At 37.1% G+C, this 22,422-nt stretch overlaps 2 protein-coding genes across 2 annotated transcripts; both read left to right on the top strand.

Annotated features, from left to right (window-relative positions):
- The first annotated feature begins 3,959 nt into the window (after positions 1 to 3,959).
- On the top strand, positions 3,960 to 10,446 carry LOC115750809 ((DL)-glycerol-3-phosphatase 2). The gene is made up of 6 exons (XM_030688366.2): positions 3,960 to 4,131; positions 7,348 to 7,572; positions 7,680 to 7,740; positions 7,928 to 8,075; positions 8,198 to 8,277; positions 10,077 to 10,446. Exons 1-6 carry the CDS (start codon positions 4,074 to 4,076, stop codon positions 10,207 to 10,209), a joined length of 705 nt encoding a protein of 234 aa, XP_030544226.1. The 5' UTR covers positions 3,960 to 4,073; the 3' UTR covers positions 10,210 to 10,446.
- A 6,873-nt stretch (positions 10,447 to 17,319) lies between these two features.
- Positions 17,320 to 22,098, top strand: LOC115750808 (putative clathrin assembly protein At5g57200). The gene is made up of 14 exons (XM_030688365.2): positions 17,320 to 17,542; positions 17,662 to 17,731; positions 17,946 to 18,043; positions 18,550 to 18,688; positions 18,788 to 18,915; positions 19,015 to 19,107; positions 19,215 to 19,331; positions 19,425 to 19,490; positions 19,604 to 19,684; positions 19,787 to 19,864; positions 19,953 to 20,138; positions 20,218 to 20,293; positions 20,652 to 20,779; positions 21,474 to 22,098. The coding sequence occupies exons 1-14, from the start codon at positions 17,453 to 17,455 to the stop codon at positions 21,900 to 21,902; spliced, it is 1,779 nt and encodes a 592-aa protein (XP_030544225.1). The 5' UTR covers positions 17,320 to 17,452; the 3' UTR covers positions 21,903 to 22,098.
- The last annotated feature ends 324 nt before the right edge of the window (positions 22,099 to 22,422 follow it).

The following is a 22,422-nucleotide window of genomic DNA, read 5'->3' as shown; positions in this document are numbered from 1 at the left end:
AAGGGCCGATTCCTATTCATAATTGTTAGAACCGGCCCATTTAATTTTTTTTTTTTTTTTTATAAAAAAGTGGGGATGGGGCCGGGTGGGGAAAGAGCCGTTGGGCTCTTCACCGGTTCCCCCCGCCCCACCCCTTACAAAGAGTTGTTGCCATGCAACGGCCAAATTGACCGTTGCTCACCCAAAAAAAGAAAAAAATTGATTTTTTGTAAAGTTAAATAACTATTCCATCCTTACCAAAAAAAAATAAAATAATAATAACTATTCCATTTTCTGTAAATACCTATCATCCCCATTTCATTTTTCTCACAAATTCTCTCAACAATTCTCTCAATTCTCTCAAATTCTCTCAATCCCGCCTTAATTCTCTCAATCGGATTTTTGATCAATTCTCTAAAAAATGGCAAGTGGAAGCAGAAATATTGGAAATGCCAAGATGGTGATGGGAGATTCCAAGTATCCTATTCATGGATATGATCCTCGTGAGTATGCATGTTGGGAAGACGAAGATGATAATATCAACGTTGTTCCCATTCCGAACGTCGAGCATGTCCCAACACAAGAAAGTCTTCATTCTCATATTAGTATCGAAGAAACGTTGACAGCAAATGAGCAGGAACGGAAGGGCCGAGAGTACATCCGACTTGTTGCTGCACTTCGACAAGGTATATGATGAAAGTGAATGTAAGTATAATATAAATTATAAATATTGTTTGCAAACATACAAATTTACGAAAGGAGACGGCTACGGAACATTCCGTCGGCATCCGAAGAAAAAACATCCAACGCAAGTAGAGATCGACACTACGCAACAACAAATTTCCAAGTACGCCAATTCTAATACTCATCCTTTATTCCGTTACCCCGATGCACTTTATAATTAAACATTAGCTGAATATGTTACCCTTCATCATGCTCCGTTTACTACTGGTGAAAATTTTAATTTGAAATATTTGATAAATACTGCGTTGGTTCTACAAGCACAAACTATTCCGAAAAGTACTCTTAAACGTGAAATTTTGCATCTTTATAAAAAATAAAAAAAAATTTAACAAAATTTTTTACGGAATTCAATGGAGGTGTGCATTTAGGTAGCGGTATTTGGAGTGATCCTTGGCAAATTCACTCTTATATAGGTGTCACGTGTCATTGGATATGTGATGACTAGACCATTAAAAAAAGATTTATTGCATTTTGAGTTTTTGATGAAAAACATTCGGCTCATAATATTTATAGAATAATTAGGCAAGTTTTAGAAGAATATATTTTGATAAATAAATTATTTTCAATTGGTTTTGATAATGCCATCGCAAATATCTCTTCCATTTCCAAATTAGAAAATATTTGCAAATCCTCTTTTTGCGGATAATTTTTTCACATTAGATGTGCTTGCCATGTTTTAAATTTATGTGTACAAAATGGTTTACGAACTCTTGAGACTTCTTTCTTCTCAATAAAGAGTGCAATTAAATTTTTATTGAGTCGTGCTCATTTTATGAAAGCATGAGGCAAATTTTGTAAATAACATGGGAGAAGGGCAAAAAGGTTTCCAAAAGCTATTCCGACTCGTTGGAATTCTACCTACGTGTTGCTTCGTCAAACTTTTGATTACAAAGATTTATTATGTATGTTTATTTTGCAAAATATTCCCGAAATTACTTTACTTCCGCAACATTGGGATGTTTGCAAAATTTTTTAAGATTTTTTGAAAATTTTTAATGATGCTACTAATACTTTATCTGGTATTTATTATCCTACTACGCATTTATTTTTAATAGAGTGTGTTAATAGTGGTGGTATTTTTAGTGAATATGAAAAAGATACTGAATTAGCTCGGATTATTTTAGTAATACGAGAAAAATGGTTGCATTATTATTTCAAAATTCATCTTGTTTATTTAGTTGATATTGTTTTTGATTCACGTATTAAATTAGATGATTTACTAGATTATATGAATGTGTATTATTATGATTGTTTACATTTGAAAGATGCAATAGATATTTCAAATATACAAAAGAGGCTAAATAATCTATAGTAGTATTATATGGAGAATTTTGTACTAGATATGGTTTAAGTGATTGTGGATCTTTACAATCTATCGCCTCACGGATCGAAGCGAAACCGGTAGTTCACTTAGTAGAGGGTACAATATACTCAAGAGTAGACAAAAAAAAAAAGAAAAGGTAGCAACATGTAGTATTTCTGAATTAGAAAAATATTTAACCACTCAATTTGAGTTTCGTGATGTCGAATATAGTACAAATTTCCAAATCCTGGAGTAGTGGAAGAATCACTTAATCGATTACCTAGTTTTCGCTCCATCGCTCGCCGTATATTAGTAACCCCTTCTTCAACAATTGCGATTGAACAAACATTTAGCGCTGGAGGATTAGTTTTGGACTCTCGCATTCAAGATTAAGTCCGAAGTCCGTGGAAGCTCAAGCTTGTGTCGACGATTGGATGAAGGCTAGATTTTGACACCAAAAGTTGAATCGAGAACATGAATTTTTTAGTGAGGATTATAGAGATACCACTGCCACGGGTACCACAACGGGTAACGACGATTGACGATGAGGTAAGTTGGGGTTATCAAAGGTAAAAGAACTACATGAGCTTTGATTCTTCTATCTTCAAGAAAATATGTAGGTGCTTAATGATAATTCATTAAATTCAAGTCCATTTCTGCTCTTTTTTTTTCTCTAAATTTTATTACAATGTACAATTTGATTATAATTTATAATTTATTATGTTTATTTTATTATTTATTATTTTAAAAATTAAATTTAAAAAACGGAATCGGAACAAGCCCGGGAACCGGCGATTCGGCCAAACCGGCCATGTGTAGTAGTTGGGACCTCTCTCGAGCTATCGAGAGGCACGCGGTATCAGAACTTGTCCAAGCATTGCTCAATCCCCAACAATTGCAGCATACAAAAACTCGGTCAATTAGTGGTTTATTAGAGCTAGCCACCCGAGTCCACAACCGCAGGTCGCAGGGCAACGAATCTTTTAGAAATGAGTTCGGTAGCATGATTATGCTAAGAACTCGCAGTGCTAGGAGAAAAGTATTATTTCACAAAAAAACAAAAATCTAAACTTTATCTCGACTTGTGAGGCATTAGTATCTTTGGTCGCGTTTGGTCGTCGGGATTTCTGGTCAGGATATGATTGGATAAGATAAGATAAGAAATCTAGGGATTTGGCCATATCCTATCCATCATTTGGTGAACTACGGATTTAAAGTCGGATATTTTCATATCCTATCATATCCCGCATTTAGTAGAAACCGTATATCAATATAAAGGACATATATGCCCTACGTGATGCTCATGAAATATTCCGATCTTATTACTATAAAAATAATGTTCTCATACACAAAACAAAAAACTTGACAATATACACATTTTATTAGATTTTCAAACCTCTTTGCAAAAAAAATAAATAAAATGAAAATAGAAACAAATGAGATAAGAAAGTTAGCTTTTATATGACGGATAAGAGAAATCCTATCCGACCTTATCCTATCCCCTCCCCTAGGATTTTTTTATCCCGGTTATATCCCCTATATCCGACATTATACTATTTGGGACACCTACCAAACACGGGATAGGATAAAACATATCCTATCCCGAGTTTTATACGGACGACCAAACGTAGTCTTTGAGTTTTTTCAAAAAAAAAAAAAAAAAACCATAGTTGAAAAGAATTCTATAATCACAAGAAAAATGTGAAATCATTAGAGAATTGCCTCAATACTCACTCTTTTTATTTAGGAAAGGAGAGGAGAGATATTCGAATCCTCGCTCTCGGAAGGACGTATAAGGAGAGAGCAGGATTTCACAACCTAAGTACAGCACATAACACATATAATGTGATTTGTATAGTAAATTAGAATACCATTGCACCTGACCAAAAAAAAAAAAATGTGAATAAAAAAAAGTAAAAGTGGAAGTAATTGGAATATATTCCGGACGATTGGGAGATATCTTTTTCAGCATCTCTCTCTCTCTCCGTTTCGGCTTCTTGTCTCTCCTCAAACTCCGACATCAAGCGCGCGCCCGGCCGCTCTCGTAATGGCGAGACGAGGAACCATCACTCACGTCATTTTCGACATGGACGGCCTCTTGCTCGGTACTTCCTTCCAAACCCTTTTGCGAGATTCGGTCCATTGGAGCTCTAGATCCCGTCCCTTTCTTGTCGGATCGAACATACTCCAGTTAGGATGCAGCGAAGGCTTCGATGCGTGCGTACGGAAATTTTCAGGAGATGTTACGATTGGGAATGTGGTGCATGTGGTATGTGCGCGTGTGGCGCAGTCTCTGGCTTCTTCGTAGAAAGTGGGTGTTCTGTTTGCGCAAGAGTTATGCTCATTTAGCCTCCTAAAGTGTGGGAGCTTTGCTGTGCTGACCTTGAACTCACGAATTATCGTGATCAATCACCCAAGGATTTTTAAATTGTTCTGGAGTGGCGCACGATTCCGTATGATGAAGGGGCACGTTTTGTTCCTGAGAATAAGATCCTCTTATAGTTGCTCGCTTCGCCAACGGAACTGACCTTGGAAAGATTGTGGGATATAGTTCATGGTTTTGAGATGTAGGAATTCATTGAGGGATTTTATCAGAATGCAGAGGGTGGAAAACATTTTAGAGCCAATTGTTGTGTTGAGTAATTATATGCTAATTGCAAAGATTTTGGCCCATAAGCTGAAGTTGGTGATTGATAAGATTTTTTTAACTTATCAGAATGCTTTTATTCATGGAAGAAAAATTAGGGATGCTGTTTTAATTGCTAATGAGTGCTTGACAGCAGGATTAAGGCCAGTAGTTTCGGAATGTGTCAAAAATTATATGTTGTAAAAAAAAACTTATTACCATGTTAATTGGATCCTTTTACTATATCAGTGGGACAAAATGACATTTGGGCTAAGTGGAAGAAGTTGATTGAAGTCTGCATTTCTACTGCGAAATCCTGCGTCTCAGTGGTTAAGCTTTCTTGAAGATTGTTCTTGGAGCAGTAGAGGGAGTGATATTTATGTTCTAATTCTGCAGAGAGTGAAGTAGGTTGGGTTCAAATCACATCCCTTATCTGCTAATGATACACTAGGTTTGCCCTGTGAATGTCAACGTGATGTTGATGGAGATATACTAAGATTTGACATGCTTGCTCCTCTTCTGAAGCTAAGTCTGCTTGAAAATCAATCTAAGCAAGAGTGAAGTTGTTCCTATAGGACATTCGAGCCTACATTTTCGGTTGTAAAGTTGGTCTGCGCCAATGAATAGTCTTCCTTTTGGTGTTTGTCCCCACAAATCTGTTTGGAGAGGCGATTTAGGGAGCATGTGAAGGAAGTCAGCAAATTGGAAGAACATCTATATGTCAAATGATAGGAGATTATTATATTGAGAGTAGATCATTAAGCTTCTGCATATTTCCTTGTGCCATGTCCCTCTTAATGGCATACAATTCAGAGGTCATGAAAAGAAGGGTTTTTTTTTTTTTTGTGGGATGAAATCGAAGGCATAAGTTTCATTCGATTAGTCAAAATGCTACTTGTGGGTATAAGAAATCTTAGGAGTGCTAGTGAGGAACCTTTGGGTGAACTTCGAAAGAGATATGCAGCGAGTGATGACAACTTGTGGAAAATCGATTGTGACCTATTAACGTGGACTGGATATTGGTGGCTGTTGAACCAGAATAGGTCATGATTAGAGTCTTTAAAAACACATCTGGAAGGGTGGGAAACTACTTTTCCTTAAGAATTGGACTAGGAAAGGAAGTTCTTTTTTCATGATATTTGGTGGGTAAGCAACCTCTGAAGGTCTCTTTCCCAGAATTGCATATGCTTTAGGTAAAGAGGCTCTTGTAGAATCTGTGATGTGACAGGTGGTTGATAACCTTCTTCTTTCAAGTTTTACTAGGGAAGTGAAAAGGCTGAGAGTTGGAGGGGATCTCTTCTTTTGATATGGTATTATTCCACAGAAATAGCAAGAGGTTGATTCTTTGCAATGCAACGTCAACAAGAACCTCAACTTCAACGGCAAATGCCATTACAATGCTTTAGGAGAAGATTTTCTCTGTGAATTTTGAGGGAAAAATTTGAAAGTTGCATGTACTGACTAAGGTCATTTTGTTTGTATGGACAATGATCTTGGAAAGGATACTTGTAAAGGAGAATATGATGAAAAGATGATTTCTTATAGCGAATTGCTGTTATATGTATCTTAAGTCTGGGGAATCGGTCGACAACCTTGTAGTACATTGTGTACTTGCACAAAGTCGTTAAAATTCAGAGATATCTTTGCTGGGTCTTAGCCAGTAAATAAAGGAACTTGTCTTGTTGGCACTCAAGTTTGACTGCAATGTTTTGTAGACTGTCCCTCGCAGCATTATGTTGAAAAAGTTGATTGATATTAATTGGAGAACATATCCGACTGAGGGGCGGCCAATTTAGATACTGAATGGAGCATCGATTATCTTTAAATCATTTCATTCCCATTTAAATCTGTCATTTTGTCTCAATCTCATCCTTGCACTTCTATAAATTGTCGTTAAGTAAAAATTCTTATTTGTCAAAAACAAGATACAAGGAATTTTATTTGGCAATCATTTAAATTTCATACGTATATCTGATTATGTCTGTGTGCCTTATCCTGATTTATATCAATGTTCTTGCTGTAAAAGTGTGCAATGATATGCTATAATTTATTACTGATAAGACTCATAATATAAGCGTTTTCTGTGCAGCAAGGAATATCATATGCGAACGGATAGAAGTTAGAATAGGAAAATTTGAGCTGATTCTAGAAAGAGTTTTTTTAGCTTGGACAATATTTCTCAAGTTTTGGAGATAAACAGTTACTGTCTTCAAAATCATAACTATAGATAAAGCATCTATCCAGCACAATTTCCTGGACCCACAACTCTCTATCACAAGAGTGTTACTAATATTGGAATTAGAGGTTGGCATCTGTAAGAACTGTTTGTTTTCAATATGCAATCTCTAATCAAGTTGTCCGTGAACTTCATATTGAAATACGTAAGCATTGTCTACATTTACGTATGCTGTTCTTGCTCCATTCTAATCTCTCCTGGTTGTGGTTGAATGTTTTAAAGGATGTTGAACTTCGCGTTGCCGAAAACTAAGAGCTTTTTTTTTTTTTGGTCAAACTAAGAGCCTTTTTGACTTGCTTGATAAATCAATTGCCATTTGTGCTCCAGCTGTCTCATTTGCTTGGATGATTGTCCTGCCTTTTTTTTTTAGTTAAAGTAACTATGCATGAGAGCCAGTAGTTTCCAGTTTCCTGGGAAAGGAGTAACCTTTGAGGGGCATTCTGTTGCTGTATGCTGCAGATACGGAGAAATTTTACACAGAAGTCCAGGAAATCATACTTGCAAGATATAATAAAACATTTGATTGGTCTCTCAAGGCAAAAATGATGGGAAAGAAAGCAATTGAAGCTTCTCGAGTCTTTGTTGAAGAAACTGGAATCAGTGATGTTCTCACTGCTGAGGACTTTCTAGTGGAAAGGGAAGAGATGTTAAAAACAATGTTTCCCACAAGCGAGCTAATGCCAGGCATATCTCATTGCGGCATCGTACTTGGAAACTTAAGTTTGTTCTTGTAAGTTTCACTCTTACCCATGTAATACAGTTTGATATGATTCACCTTGTACTCATTGTAGGGGCTAGCCGCTTGATCAGACATCTTCATGCAAAAGGGATACCCATCTGCTTGGCAACAGGGTAACAATTTGATCAAACAATCTTCTTTCCTTTTTATCCGGGGATGGTGTTTGGTTAGAGAAGAGATTTTAGAGAACAAAGAGAAAGAGAAGTATTGTATGAAAATATTCAACTCCTGGGTATCATATATACACTCCTTTTGCATTTCTCGGATGGAATTACTGTCAATCTGATATGTACTCCACAGTTCCCATCGGCGCCATTTTGAATTGAAGACTCAAAGACATGGTGAACTTTTTTCCTTGATGCATCATGTTGTGCTTGGTGATGACCCTGAAGTCAAACAAGGGAAGCCATCACCAGATATATTTCTGGCAGCAGCCAGGAGATTTGAGGTAATGGCTCTCTGATGGGTGCTATTTTGGTCAATCCTTTTCTATTCACCGTTTTTCTAAATTTTGCAGCCGTTCTGCAGACTTATATTGGTATGACATTGTTCAATTTTGTGCATTCACAGGGGGGATTGGTCGATCCACTCAATATTCTTGTGTTTGAAGATGCTCCATCAGGAGTTAATGCAGCTAAAAATGCTGGGATGTAAGTGAGCTTGTTGATAGTGATTATGCTTCTTGATTATCGTGGAAATTGTTGAACTGCATTGCATCTCATGCTTGTAATTTTGAAAGGTCAAGTTTTAGATTACTGTAAGGGTCTAGTCATGTTTGTTATCTTTTCTTTGCTTCTGTACAGTTTCACTGATGTTCGATGTTCTACTCTTTGTTTAATACCAAGAACTATGTACTTTAAGAAAAGTAAGTAGAGCAGGTGGGCATTGCTCAGAATTACGATTTTTGAGAAAAAGTTACAGGAAATCTGTAATACACGGAGCATGTTGGCCAATATGGAGTTTCATGGTCATCACTCGATTATATAGGACGATTAGTTGACTTAGGCCTGGATCTATGTATCCCATCTAGCTATGAATATGTAAGAGAGATATAATGCAATTGCTCATGGGATTAGCGAATTAATAATCTGAAGAAAGATACACAAAAAGCAAAAGGAGGAAAAAATATGCAATCTAGAAAGCTGTGAATGAAAATCCTTACAGTGCGTATGTTTGGCAATGATGTCACACACGAAGAAATTTTGGGAGTTGTTTTTAAGTGCTATTATCCATGAAACTTTTGTAGGAAAATGCAGATCTGTCATCGTTGCAAAGTCCTTTAGTCCGATTAGGTGGTGATCTTGAGTTGCAATCATTGTGATGAACTTCAAATTCATTAGTCTTTCTCGATCCTGAAAGCAGAAAAACAGTTTCAGTCGTAGCAATGCACCATCATGAAAGTTCCCACAATGCTTGAGTTCGTAGCGCCAATGACTGAAATGGTATTCCCTATAGTTTGTAAAATGGATTCCAAATCTGGTTGATACATCTGAAGGCAGATTAGTGGATATGCTTGATTCAATAATAAGGTTGTCGTCAAGTTTGAATAGTCAGATTATGTTCAGCCTGGCTGCTTTTGCAGATTCTTTTTGCAGGGTAACGCTTGAAGTATGACCATCTTTGATCTAAAATCTGGTGGAATTGTCGTGCATAGTAGGAAGTCCAATCTCCTTTCGAATTCAATGCAGTCAATTAGTTGAGGACATTGTATATGTTTGTGTGAAAGTTCATTTGCCAACCATAACACGAAATTAAGAGAAGTAGGATAAGGAATGCAGAATACTAAAGGATCCTCCTTGTAAAACTTTAGTTTGGAATATCACATGCACATGTACTGATGCTGAGAAGTTCCATTAAGTGGTTACTTCTGTGCTATTGGATCGCCGAACGATCAGCTTTTAGCATCTTTATGCATTTGTCATTGTTAGCCTTCGACTAGAATAATAACAGAGAATGGCGATTTTAACTGACCTCAGGGATGTGAACAGTTGCATGCAGTAATGTAGGGCTTAATCACATATTTTAGGCTGTACAACACATATTATGGGGTCTAAATCTGGGATCACTGTCCGGGACTTTCCAAGTGTAAGGTAGAATTGGTCAAATGTTCTGGAGCTTAATTTTATAGTGCTAATGTGGCTTAGACGATCCATCCTCTACGGTTTTCCTTTCTCCTGCAATTACATTTTCCTTCCTGCTCAACTTCATTCTGTATGTACCTTTATTTGCTGCCCTCATTTTGTTCTTTGATACTTGACTGATTTATAGTTCATTTGGTTGCTCTATTTCATAGATCTCTTCGATTCTATTCCTTGACCATGTTGAGTTCTAACAAAGAATTTTCTTTCACCCAACTGCTGTTCCTACTGTTAATAGCAAAAGATTGCAGCATCAGATTGTTTGGATTTCTCTTGCTCCCTCAGCTAATATATTCCTACACATTTGGTAGGTTTGCAGTTATGGTGCCAGATCCCAGGCTTGATTGCTCTTTTCATGATGCAGCAGACCAAGTATTGAAATCTCTGTTGGATTTCGATCCATCAGATTGGGGTTTGCCCCTCTTTGAAGAACAGAAAAGCTGAGAATTTATTTGAAAATCAGACAATGTGCAATGGCATCTCATGTCAAATTCATTTCTGAAAGATGGAGGGTGATTGGGGTACACTTTATTTGGATTACCAAAATGCCATTATTCGCATTGCTAGCATCTGTTGTTCACATCAATATTGGGCTCACATTTCAGAATCATGTTCTGGATGAGGAATTCGTGGCACGGCAATTGCTATCTAACAAAATGAACTGTCTCCATTAGTTTGGCATGAATTAGCCTTTATTGTTTGGAACATCTGCTTGTTTGGTGTTTTGGTCATGCATCTGACCGCATGTCCGAGTGTGTCCGACACCGACACGTGTACAACATGCGAAAAACTCCTTGAAGGGCGTGTCCGTGCAACATAGGTTTCAACCCTATTTTGATTATCCGACCAAAAAAAATCCCTATTTTGATTTTGACAAAAAAAAAACCCTATTTTAACCAATTTCCTCAAAACTAAAAACGTGAACCAACTCTTAAGAAATATTTATGAGCTAATTGTTGGGAAATTTTGTCCAATTGGGGTCATTAGGAATAAAACCCCCCACATTTTATGACAGATTTAAGCGTAAATGGACGAATTCAAATCTTTAATGACAATTTTACATATCTGAATTCGCCAACGAATTACCCATGGTCAATTATGCTTGGGTAAAGGTTCAGTTTCGCACGAAATTGACCAGTTGAACAAAAACCCCAAATTGGGTCCAAAGCACCTTAATAATGGCGGGACACTCAAGTATCAATATTTGTGTACGGTGCTCACTTTGATGCCAATATTTTTTGCTGGCTCACTTGAGTATCAAATCGGAGAAAAACGACCACTTAAGTGCCAATGGTGAGAGATTCCCGCAAAAAAATACACGTGGCATTTATATTTAAAACATTATAGTGCCACGTCATCTATAAGTCTACGTGGACTCCACATGGCAATTCTTTTTAAAAAAATCAGTCCACGTGGAAATTTCATTAAAAAAAATAAACTTGGCAATTTTATTGAAAAAATATACTGAAACCCAGCTTTTTTATTTTTTATTTAATTATTTAGCTTATTTCTTTTTTTTTTTTCAGGACAAATAAGTGATCAAATTTTGATGTTTTTGCATATAAAAAGTGTTGGAGATTGCATTGTCATTTTACAGATAAAAATGCTGAAGTTCTGATGCTTTTTACCAAAATTTTTAACTGTTTTTATTTTTTTACTTTTTTTTAGCTTTTTGGCTTATTTTTTATTTTTTTAATACTACCCGAAATTTTTTATTAATTTTGAGCTTTTTTGTATTGTCGACTAGGATCCTCTGGTGAGCCACGAAAAATTTCTTGAAGCTCATCGGAGTTGGCACTCAAAAAAATATTTTTCATAAAAATTGGCACTTAAGTAATCCAAAATAAAAAGGAAAATTTTCAAATAAGGGCATGAAGTGCTATTATTTTCTCAAATAAGGGCTCCAAGTGAGCGTTATTTCAAATAAGAGCATGAAGTGGTATATCACATTTCGAATAAAGGTATGAAGTGGCTATAACATTTCAAAAAAGGGTATGGCTTAAAGGGCATTTTCGTCATTTCTCCATTTTGATTTTTTCTTTATTTTTTCCCTTTTTTTTAAATTTTTTAAAAAATAAAAATAACCACACAGGCGATAGGGCTGGCCGCCATCGACCCCGCCTTGACTAGAGGCGAGGGCCAATGACCCTACCGGCCCTCCCCCGGTCGTGGCCGGTGTCGGCGACCATCCCCTAGTCGGAGCGAGTGTCGCCGGCCTTCACTTCCTCCTCCTCCCCGGCGGTGGAGCGGTGGCCGCAAGCATCCCTCCCGCCTTTGTGTGTGTGTTTTTTTTTGTTAAACTTTTAAGAAGATAGAAAAGCGGAAAGTATAATAAAAAAGAAAAAAATCAACTAAAGAAAAATGACGAAAATACCTTTGAAATCGAGCCCTTTTTTGAGACTTCACGGTCACTTTAGGCCCTTATTTAAAATAAAATTCACTTTAGACCATCGTTTAAAAAAATGAGGGCACTTTAGGCCATTATTTATAAAAAGGTTCACTTGGGACTCTTATTTGAGAAAATAAGAGTATTTCGGTCCATTGTTTGAAATTTTCTCAAATAAAAATATTGGCACAAAAGTGAGCACCGTATACAAATATTGGCACTTGAGGTGTCTTTCTACTCCTTAAAAATTATGTCAAATTTTGATTATGTCCAAATTGTGAAATTGTTTTGACTAAAGTCAAATTAAATGTCTCTAGATCAAATATCATAACTGATTCAAAGATAGAAAATGACAAGAAGGGCCCAATTTGAGTTTTTGGCTCAATTAGGACATGAAATCCCATGAATTGGGGAAAACTATGATCCTAATTGAATTTTGTAAAACCCAAGCAATGGAGAGAGAAGGGGATATGAGATCATCGGACGCGCAAATTGGAATCAATGGCTCTGGGAGGTGACGGTGGAGGCAGAGGCGTGTTGGAAGTGAGAGAGAGAGAGAGAGAGAGAGAGAGAGAGAGAGAGAGAGAGAAATGAAAAGATATATAAGTGAAAGAGATTAAGGATGAAGTGAGAGAGATTGGTGTCAAGAGATTTCTACTTTTGAAACAGAAGTAATTTTTTTTTTTTTACTTCTGAAAGTGGATTAAAAAGAACTTCTGAAGTGAAAAAATGCTTGAGAGAAGTGGAAAAATGAAATTGGGTAACCAAACGGATTTTTGTTTTAGAAGCACTTCGGGAGCAGAAATTTTGCTTCAGAAGTGTTGTTATGCGTGCCCTTACTTTCTTACCTATAGGTAAGAAATTTGTTGTTTGTCGTTGGATTTTCACCGTTAAGGTTCATGTGGATTGTACTCTTGACCGATTGAAGGCACGGTTGGTTGCATAAGGGTATACTAAGATTTATGATGTCGATTATGATGACGCCTTCTCTCCGATGGCCAAAATTCCATCTGTTTGTGTATTTATTTCATTGGTTATGCGATTTGGCTGGTTTATTCATCAACTAGTTGTGCCATTTGGGTTTGTTGCTCAAGGGGAGAATGTGATATGTCGTTTATAAAAGGCATTATATGGACTTGAATGATCTCCTCGTGATTGGTTTGGTAGGTTTAGTGATGCGATTCTCAAATTTGGATTAAAACAGTGTAAGGTAAATCATTTAGTTTTCAGCTCTGCCTCTTCACCGGTTGTATGCTTCCAAAGGGTATATGTGGATGATATCATCATTTTTGGTAGTGATTCAAGTGGTATTCGTAAACTTAGGCAATTTATGCATATAGAATTTAGTTCTAAAGATCTAGGACGTCTTCAATATTTTCTTGGTATTGAAGTAGCCTACTCACATGCTGATATCACTTTATCGCAACGGAAGTGTGTACTTGGCATTCTTGGTGAGGTTGTATTTCTTGGTGCAAAGCTAGTCGATACCCCTATGAACCCCAAGGTAAAACTAGATGTAGAATAAGAAAAATTATTACATGATCTAGTGAAGTATCAAAGATTAGTTGGTAAGTTAAACTATCTTCCAAGTCACAAGACCGATATATCTTTTTCCATTAGCATGGTAAGCCATTTCATGAGTTCTCCCCATACTACTCATTGGAATGCTGTGTTTTGAATTGTTAAATATTGAAAGGAGCACCAGGTAAAGGACTACTATTTAAGAATTATGGTCATCTAAACACTATAGGCTTCTCCGATGCAGATTGAGCTAGATATGATATGGATAAGAGATCTACTTTGGGCTATTGTTGTTTTTTGGAGGTAATTTAGTTGCGTGGAAAAGCAAGAAATAACATTTAGTTTCCCGATCAAGCTTTGAAGCTGAATATCGAGTTATGGCACATGTGACAGGTGAATTACTATGGTTGAGAATGTTGCTATTAGAGATTGGAATGTCATTGCCAAATCTATCGGTGTTATACCGCTATTCATTTTGCCAACTAAGTACATAGAGATTGATTGCCATTTTGTTTGAGAAAAAGTTCAGATATAGGATATTATTCTTCAACACACAAAGACGGAGGATCAACTAGCATACATCTTTACTAAGTCTCTACGTGAAAATAGAAAGTGCTTCTTATGCAACAAGTTGGAATTATTTGATATCTACATCCCAACTTAAGAGGGAGTGTTGAAAAATGTTCCTAATAATCATGGTAGAATAGTAATGAGGGTTAAACACGTGTGTGTATATATTAGCATGCAGGATCTTATGGCCAAATGATAGAGATGAAATAACTATCGATTATTAAAATATGTATGAAAGAGTTCTTCAACTGGAATATCTAAATAATAATCAAAATAATCTATAAAATTATAAACAAGTTCTACAACGTCTTGTATTAAATTTATGCAAGTAATTATTACGAAAATATGATAAGAAATGGATGCTATGAAAAGAAACAAGATCTCATACATAAATATAAAAGAACAGACCACTAGCGGGAGGCTCGACCTTTTGATTCTAGGACATCTGAAAATATAAATAAATTACAGATATAGAAGTAGACAATAGTTCACAAAACTCCACAGGCGATAAAACCCGCCGATTATGGGTATGTGAAGGTTACAAAAGAAATATGTACTTTTATTGAAAGAAATTAAAAGATTACAACAAAAAATTGCATAAATATGAAAAAGGATAAACATGTCCGGTGTGTACAAGTGCATATATCAAAAGAAAACTTAAAAATCCACAGATCATGAACAAATCTGGAACTTTGAAGTGAAAGCGGGGATATCGAAGATAGATACTTACTTGGATTTGACTCCGGGAAGCGGTATGGAAGATCTTCAAGATTCAAGAAGGGTTCTTGAAGGTATGTAAGGGTATTCAAGGTGGGAAAGGTCTTGGAATGAGAGAGAGAGAGAGAGAGAGTGAGAGATTTCAAAGAGGTTCTGAAGGTTCTCGATGCTCTGTCCTCTGGTCTCTCTGTTTTTTCCTTGCCTGCTGCCCAACGTTCTGAACCGGGGTATTTAAAATGGATATGAAATTACTGTGGCTACATTGTAGCGCTACAAGATTATGAAAAAGCCTCTACAATGTACAGTGTATAGTGAAAATATGGTATACAAAATTGTTATCTAATCAGAGTCTTCTTTTGTCGGGTCGATGCCATAATAATCATCTTCGTTTGTGTTGCCACCATGTGAAGACGCTTGAGACTCCTTGTATTCAGCTACTGCCTGCTTCATCAGCTGGTAGAAGTCTTTTTCTATAGAAGCTTTTGCTAGTTTTGAAACTGCAATAGATCCGTTATGAAGAAAGAAGGTATTGATAAGAATCTTCCTATCTAGAAGCCATTTGTAGACTGCCATACAGGAAACTTTATCCTAGAATGTAAAGCCATCCCACCATTTGGTCTTGTATCTCCTTACCAATATTAAAATATTAGGATCAAAGGGACTTTTTTCGTAACCAAAATACCAAGCCAGAAATCATGAAATATGAAAATTTAGAGAAAATATGAAAAGTGGGGAAAAGGGTTCTTCAATGGGTAAGGGTGTGTATGAGGTTACAAATATTTGGTATGCTTCCCCAACATTTGGAGGAAGTATTTCAGGAAGAGAACCAAAGCATTACCACCATATGAGGAACCGGTATGGAAGATGAGATATGTCAAAATTCTCTTCAAAATAGAAGAGCCAGGTATGGCGGAGATTGGTATTTTGACTAAAAAATGTATTCCACCAAGCCTGTTGATAGTCAAAATATGTAAAAGATGGACGATATGAAAGGATTTTGATCATCTTGGTGTTGTGTTTGACCGCCGTATATGGGCTGGTATTCCACTTTGAAGGGTGTATGACCCTTATGATTCTTGTAGTGGAATAATTTGTGATTCCAGGATTATTCTTATCCTGAAAATGTTTAAATTTTATTGAACCAGTTTGTACTAGTATTTTATCATAGTACTCAACCGTTTTTAAAAGGTAAGGAGGAGTATAAAACCTATTTTCACCAAACATATTCTTTGCAAATACGAATGGATCATCATGGCAAAAACCCTTTTCAATAGTGTATAGTTTCTCAAAATATGGTTTTTGAAAAAATTTTGATTTTTCTTCTAAAATAGGAGGGGTTGTCGAGGGCCGAATAACCACCTCGCTAGAAAGTCCTTTTGTTTTTATGGGAGAGGGGGACTGTACCTCTTCGGATATGAAAATATCAGTTCTTAAAGATTTTTACAAATCTTTAAGGATATTTTTGGGAAGTATTGTAGCCAGTTGGAAGATTGATATTGAAGGGGATTGCTGGCTAGGGGATATTGAAGGAGAGGGCAACATTAAAGATTTTTCCGGAGTCCGGGCTACTTGGAGCCAGCTTCGGACAGGGGTGAGATTCCCTTGGGATATGGAAGTTTCGGCTTAGCCTTGCCTTTGTCTTTTTTGGGAGGCATGGCTTCTTCCCCGTAGAAATTCTCTTGAAAGAAAATCTGGAAGTGAATTTGAAACACTATTTATAAATTCAATATCAAAATCAAGCATAGATAGTATGGCTTGCTATTGAGCAAAATTTTGTTTTGATGCAAAATTTTGCTTTTCGTGATAGTAACCTAATTTAACCGATGGTAAATTTGTCACAGATGTACCAATTTGAGGTTTTTTGTGGTAAAAAAAATTAGTTTATGGTAAATTTGTTACAACTGTACCGGTTTGGGGTTTTTTGTGATAAAAAAATAATTTTGGGTAAATTTGTCGCAGATGTATCGGTTTGGAGTTTTTTTTTATGGTATTAACCCTATTTAAAATTATGTCACGCTTTTATCTAATAACTTAAACTTTTAGAACAGTTCATAGTGGTCTCACAAAATATCGCGTGATAAAGAAAATCGAACTTTTTTCGACACCCAGACGAGGAAGGTGTAGTAAGTGACGAAATGCTCAAGGGAGTTAAAATTAACATAAATCCGTAGATTCCTGAATAGGTCAATCTTTCGAATTGGTGCTGAATCTATGGGCAGGCAGAGACAACAACTTGGCGCAAAATAAGTTTTTTTTTGGTCCAATAATCCATAAAAATGTTAACTAGAGCAGTTGAACGATCAAAGCAGCATTTGTTGGTCCCTTCTTGTTGCGAGTTTCTTGGAGAGGAGAGAGAGGGCGTTTTAGCTTTTCTTCTCAATCTGGAGATCAAGTCCTTCTCTCTCCCCCTCTCTCCAATATTATCAAACACTTCACCGATTTGGATCTCTCGAAACTCAGGTATTGCATTGTGAAATAAAAGACCAGATTGGAATGGGCACGTTCGAGAGTTTCAGGAAGGCGTATGGAGCGCTCAAGGATTCCACCAAGGTTGGCCTGGCAAAAGTCAACAGTGAATTCAAGGTTGGCCTCGTTTCTTCTTTTCCCTCACCGTCCCATTCGAACATATGTTGATCGATTCGTTGATCTTCGGCAATGTGGATGACCGTGCTTCTTTCTTTTCTTTCTCGGGTATCGTTTAGGATTTGGACATAGCCATCGTGAAAGCGACCAACCATGTTGAATGTCCGCCCAAGGAGCGCCACGTCCGAAGTGAGTCTAAAGGGTCGCCCTAGAATTTCATTCGCGATTCGCCCTACTTGTGTATCTATACCGGATAATTATCCAGTCGATGAATGAGTTTCAATGGTGGATTAAGAGAACGTGATCGTTTTGAATGTATTGATCTATGACAGGAGGAGCATGGTTTGTCTTCTTCAGGAATTTTTCCGTGTAGCCTCATTGCTTTCTTGAATTTTGCCTGCAGAAATCTTTTCGGCAACATCAGTTGTGCGGCCGAGGGCAGACGTCGCGTACTGCATCCATGCGCTTTCGAAGAGACTATCCAAGACGCGAAATTGGATAGTAAGGACTTCTCTTATACCCTACATAATTTGTTCATTGCTTGAAGAACACTTTTTAGCCCTATTACTTTGTAAATTTTGTGAAAATGAGCCCTTAGTTCAGTTCCCATCGAGCTTCTTAACGAATTCTGAAGATTCTAATGTCACCTAAACCTCGTACAAAAACTTAATGACAAGAGCAGATCAGAGGATCATTTTCACCAATTTACAATGTGAATAGATCGATATTCCCCGGCCCGAAAATGCACAGTACTGTAGGATAAAAACCCACGCGGGGTGTCTAAGTTCAAAAATCCAGGAAGTGTTTGAACTTCATAGTAGAATGGACACCTTAGGATGTGCAAATTCAAGATTATAAAATGAATGAACGAGAATTATAATTACAGGAGCAGTTTCATCTATTTTATGTTTAATTTTCCATTAGGGTTTTCATTGTGATTGCTATTTTGTGATATCCACACTTATTAATTTTGATTTTAGTTTTTTACTTTTCTGTGCTTCTGTAAGGTGGCGTTGAAGACTTTGGTAGTCATTCATAGGACTTTGAGAGAGGGAGACCCAACATTTAGAGAAGAGCTGTTGAACTATTCACAAAGAGGGCATATTCTTCAGATTTCCAACTTCAAAGACGATTCAAGCCCTCTTGGTAAATAGCTCCTTCGGATTGGATCAAATGTTCACAAATCTCACCAATTTAAAATCATACTCATGTCGGAAAGTATCTTCTTCTTTTTCATTTTGGTAGCATGGGATTGCTCTGCGTGGGTGCGGACTTATGCTCTCTTTCTTGAGGAACGACTCGAGTGCTTTAGAATATTGAAGTACGACATTGAAACCGAGCGCTTAACCAAATCATCTCCAGGATCAACAAAGGTACATATGTTTTTTTTTTTCACCTTCATTTTTGTCCCTTTTCTTCTCATATCGAGTCACTTACATAACATTTCTTTTTCACTGAACTTAATTTTATAGGCACACAGCAGAACGCGACTTTTGAATGGGGATGAATTGCTAGAACAATTACCGGCATTACAACAGCTTCTTTACCGCCTTATCGGTTGCCAAGTACTCAATTGTGAAGATACTGAGATGATTTAGATTGTTATAATTCTTAGAAATGATATTGCTTTATGTGATTGCCATTTTAATGTCTCACCCTCACAATGTTGCAGCCTGAGGGAGCAGCTTATTGCAATTATCTCATACAGTATGCCTTGGCCTTGGTACTAAAAGAGAGCTTCAAAATATATTGCGCCATTAACGACGGAATCATCAACCTTGTGGACATGGTATGGCGCCAAAATATATATTCCCTGAAGGAACGTTAGATCTCTGTTAAAATACTTCATCATTGCTTTAACGCAATATTTGATTTCCTGTAGTTTTTCGACATGTCAAGACACGACGCTGTCAAGGCGCTCAATATGTACAAAAGAGCCGGACAGCAGGTTATTACCGGTCCCTTTTGTGTGCCATAAATATTTATTGATATGTATAAGTGCAATGGCTTTCGGTTGTTTTTTTTTGTCTCAAATGATCATTCTTCTACGATTTTGCCCAGGCTGAAAATTTAGCGGACTTTTATGAGTACTGCAAGGGCTTGGAGCTAGCAAGGAATTTTCAATTTCCAACGCTAAGACAGGTATCTGGTCATGTTTAGTTACAGTTGAGTTATCTAATGATCCTCAAAGCACTGTCTCAGAAGACTTGTTTCTTTCATTTTTGTCTTAATGGCATGCAACAGCCACCTCCATCATTTCTTGCAACTATGGAAGAATACATTAAAGAAGCTCCTCAGACAGGTTCTGTGAGTAAAAGGCTGGTGAGCATACTAATATGGTTATTTAGATTCAACCTGGAGAATTTTCTCAATTTGTGCTTTACGTAACAACAATCGATTGTTTCGCTAGGAATATCGAGAAACCGATAACCTATCACTGAAGATGGAGGAACCTGCCGAACCATCAGAGAGCGAAAAACAAGTTGAAGAGGTTGAAGAGAAACATGAAGTGGTAGAAGAAGTGGAAGAGAAGCAACCCAAGGAAGAGGTTGAAGATCCGCCATTGATATCAACAGCAGATTCCGGCGATCTCCTTGTAATTATGAATAAATATATCGTGTTTCCTTTTGGATTGAAGTCATAAATACGCGTGTTAAACTCTAGATTTCTTGCAGGGTTTGAATGAAGTAAACCCTAAAGCTGCAGAGCTAGAGGAAAACAATGCCTTGGCCCTTGCAATTATACCACCCGGTCAGTCATTTCGATGAAGTCATGAACTGGTTATCAACATTATTTTCGATAAAACGCTAATATAAACTCCATAACATTTTTTGAAATTTCATTGAAAAGATGGCACCATTATACTTTTCAAGTTCTTTGCACTCTGTTTCCTGGCAGTTTCGTAGACTTTTAACATTTTCCACCAGCAATTAATTATAGAATGACAAGCATCTTGTTGATTAATTGCATAAACTGAAAAATGGGATATGTTTAACCGTGCTTATTGTTTTCTATATGCTTCAGTGAAGTGTTTGTTCTTTCCTGAATAGGTTTAAAAGATAATTTTGTATGCTTACTCGAGATGTTAACAAAAATTCGATAATTGCAGGCGGCGATCCGCTATCTTCTGCTAACCATGGATTAAGTTTAATGGATATGTCGAGTGGTTCTGGTTGGGAGCTAGCACTGGTTACCACTCCTACCGTCGACATCAGCAAACCCGTGGAAAGGAGATTGGTTTGTATTAATAATCTCTTTAACTATCTGTTATTAACTCGTGCATTTAGTCATGTAGTATATCACAGGATTATCTTTTAGAATCTTCGGTACAGTAGAAACTTTTTCATTTAGTTGTGGTTTCTGCGTTAGATTAGATACCCATATTTTCCCAAAAGTCTTTTGTATCTTTGTGTTGTCTAGGGAAATGTCACATTTATCCGATAGGAAGATTAGCATGCATATTCAACTTAGGTGAAAGAGTTAACTAGAACTCCTAAATCTTATCTATAACAGGTAATCGGAGTGCTGAACCCTTCGATTGGTGCAATTAAATAGTATTTCTTTTTTCAAGAAAAATGTAATCAAGTCACTCCTATCATATTTTTCGACAAAAGGCCTACATGGGAACCGAAACTTGCGTAGGCGGCATCCTTGAAAGTCGTCGTGTATGTGAAATCAGGCCAAGGATGACTGGCTGCTTGATCCCGCTTTTCATAAAAGGCTCAAGATCTGAGTGCACTAGAGTGCACCAACTTTGAAGCTTAGTCCTCTATTTGTTTCATAAAGAAATCTTGGACTTCTGGAGTATTAAACCTACAGTTATATTACGTTAGCGGACATAAAACAGTACCTTATGCATAATGAGTTCCAGCTTCATGATAATTCGACCCGAATATTGCTTTGGTTCAACCTGAATATCCTTTTGGTTCAGGCCGGTGGATTTGACAATCTATTGCTCGATAGCTTGTATGAGGATGAAGCCGCGAGGCAACAGATTCAGTTGCAAAATGCAGGGTACGCACAAGGAATGGCCGTGCAACTGCACAATCCATTCGATCAACATCCGCATCATCATCAACCACAACACGACCCATTTGCGATGTCCAGCAACATAGCCGCCCCGACCAATGTTCAAATGGCCTTGATGGCTCAACAGCAACAGCAACTGTGGCAGCAGCAGCAGCAACACAACGCGATGATGATGGTGCCATACGACTCAGTGATGCAGTATTCACAACCGCATCATCAGCAGCCTCAGCACATGCCACAAGCAGGTGGTTCTTCCAATCCATTTGGAGATCCGTTCCCTTCTTTTCCACAGCATCCAATGCAACAGCAAGAGAACCACCATTTACTCTAGGGCTATTTTCACCTGCTCTTTGGCTAATTTTAATCTGAGATATAATTAGAAAGCCTAATTATTCTTGAATTCATTGTTGGAGGTCATCGATCCATTCTTGTATAAAAAAATCAGGGTCAATTTCCATGAAGTTTGTGCATTGTACTCCTCGTTAGCACAAATTTAGGAAATATATAGCTGCTTCTCTGAATTTGGACAAGGCTGAAATTTAATCATGCTCGGCATTTATGAGATATGCTAGTACTAGGGTCTTTAGATGAATGAAACAAGACAATAAACTTCTTTATATTCAGTTGGAAGGCCATAAAACAATCTAATCCTAAGCAAAATTTATGCGTTTTTTCACGCTCCCTCGATCTCCCTTTAATCGCCATCTGTTATTGATGTACATGCTACCATATCTCCACCTCCATTTATGTTAAACCGAAGCATTCAAACCGTTCCTTCTATTTCTTTTGTTGACATTCCAAGCACCAAATGGATATTTCAACGTGCTCTTGACGCCTAACCTGATCATTCA

This window comes from Rhodamnia argentea, chromosome 4 (assembly GCF_020921035.1).
Source record: "Rhodamnia argentea isolate NSW1041297 chromosome 4, ASM2092103v1, whole genome shotgun sequence".
NCBI classification, from domain to species: domain Eukaryota; kingdom Viridiplantae; phylum Streptophyta; class Magnoliopsida; order Myrtales; family Myrtaceae; genus Rhodamnia; species Rhodamnia argentea.
The sequence above is the reverse complement of the archived record's forward strand: the minus strand, read 5'-3'. Positions and strand labels throughout refer to the sequence as shown.

Excerpts from the sequence above, each read along its gene's own strand:
- LOC115750809 (XM_030688366.2), top strand. The coding sequence starts at position 4,074 with ATGGCGAGACGAGGAACCATCACTCACGTCATTTTCGACATGGACGGC. Across the intron at positions 8,076-8,197 it reads CAGCAGCCAGGAGATTTGAG|GGGGGATTGGTCGATCCACT; the intron begins GTAATGGCTCTC and ends GTGCATTCACAG. Across the intron at positions 8,278-10,076 it reads GCAGCTAAAAATGCTGGGAT|GTTTGCAGTTATGGTGCCAG; the intron begins GTAAGTGAGCTT and ends CACATTTGGTAG.
- LOC115750808 (XM_030688365.2), top strand. The coding sequence starts at position 17,453 with ATGGGCACGTTCGAGAGTTTCAGGAAGGCGTATGGAGCGCTCAAGGAT. Across the intron at positions 17,543-17,661 it reads AAGTCAACAGTGAATTCAAG|GATTTGGACATAGCCATCGT; the intron begins GTTGGCCTCGTT and ends GGTATCGTTTAG. Across the intron at positions 20,294-20,651 it reads CCTTGCAATTATACCACCCG|GCGGCGATCCGCTATCTTCT; the intron begins GTCAGTCATTTC and ends CGATAATTGCAG.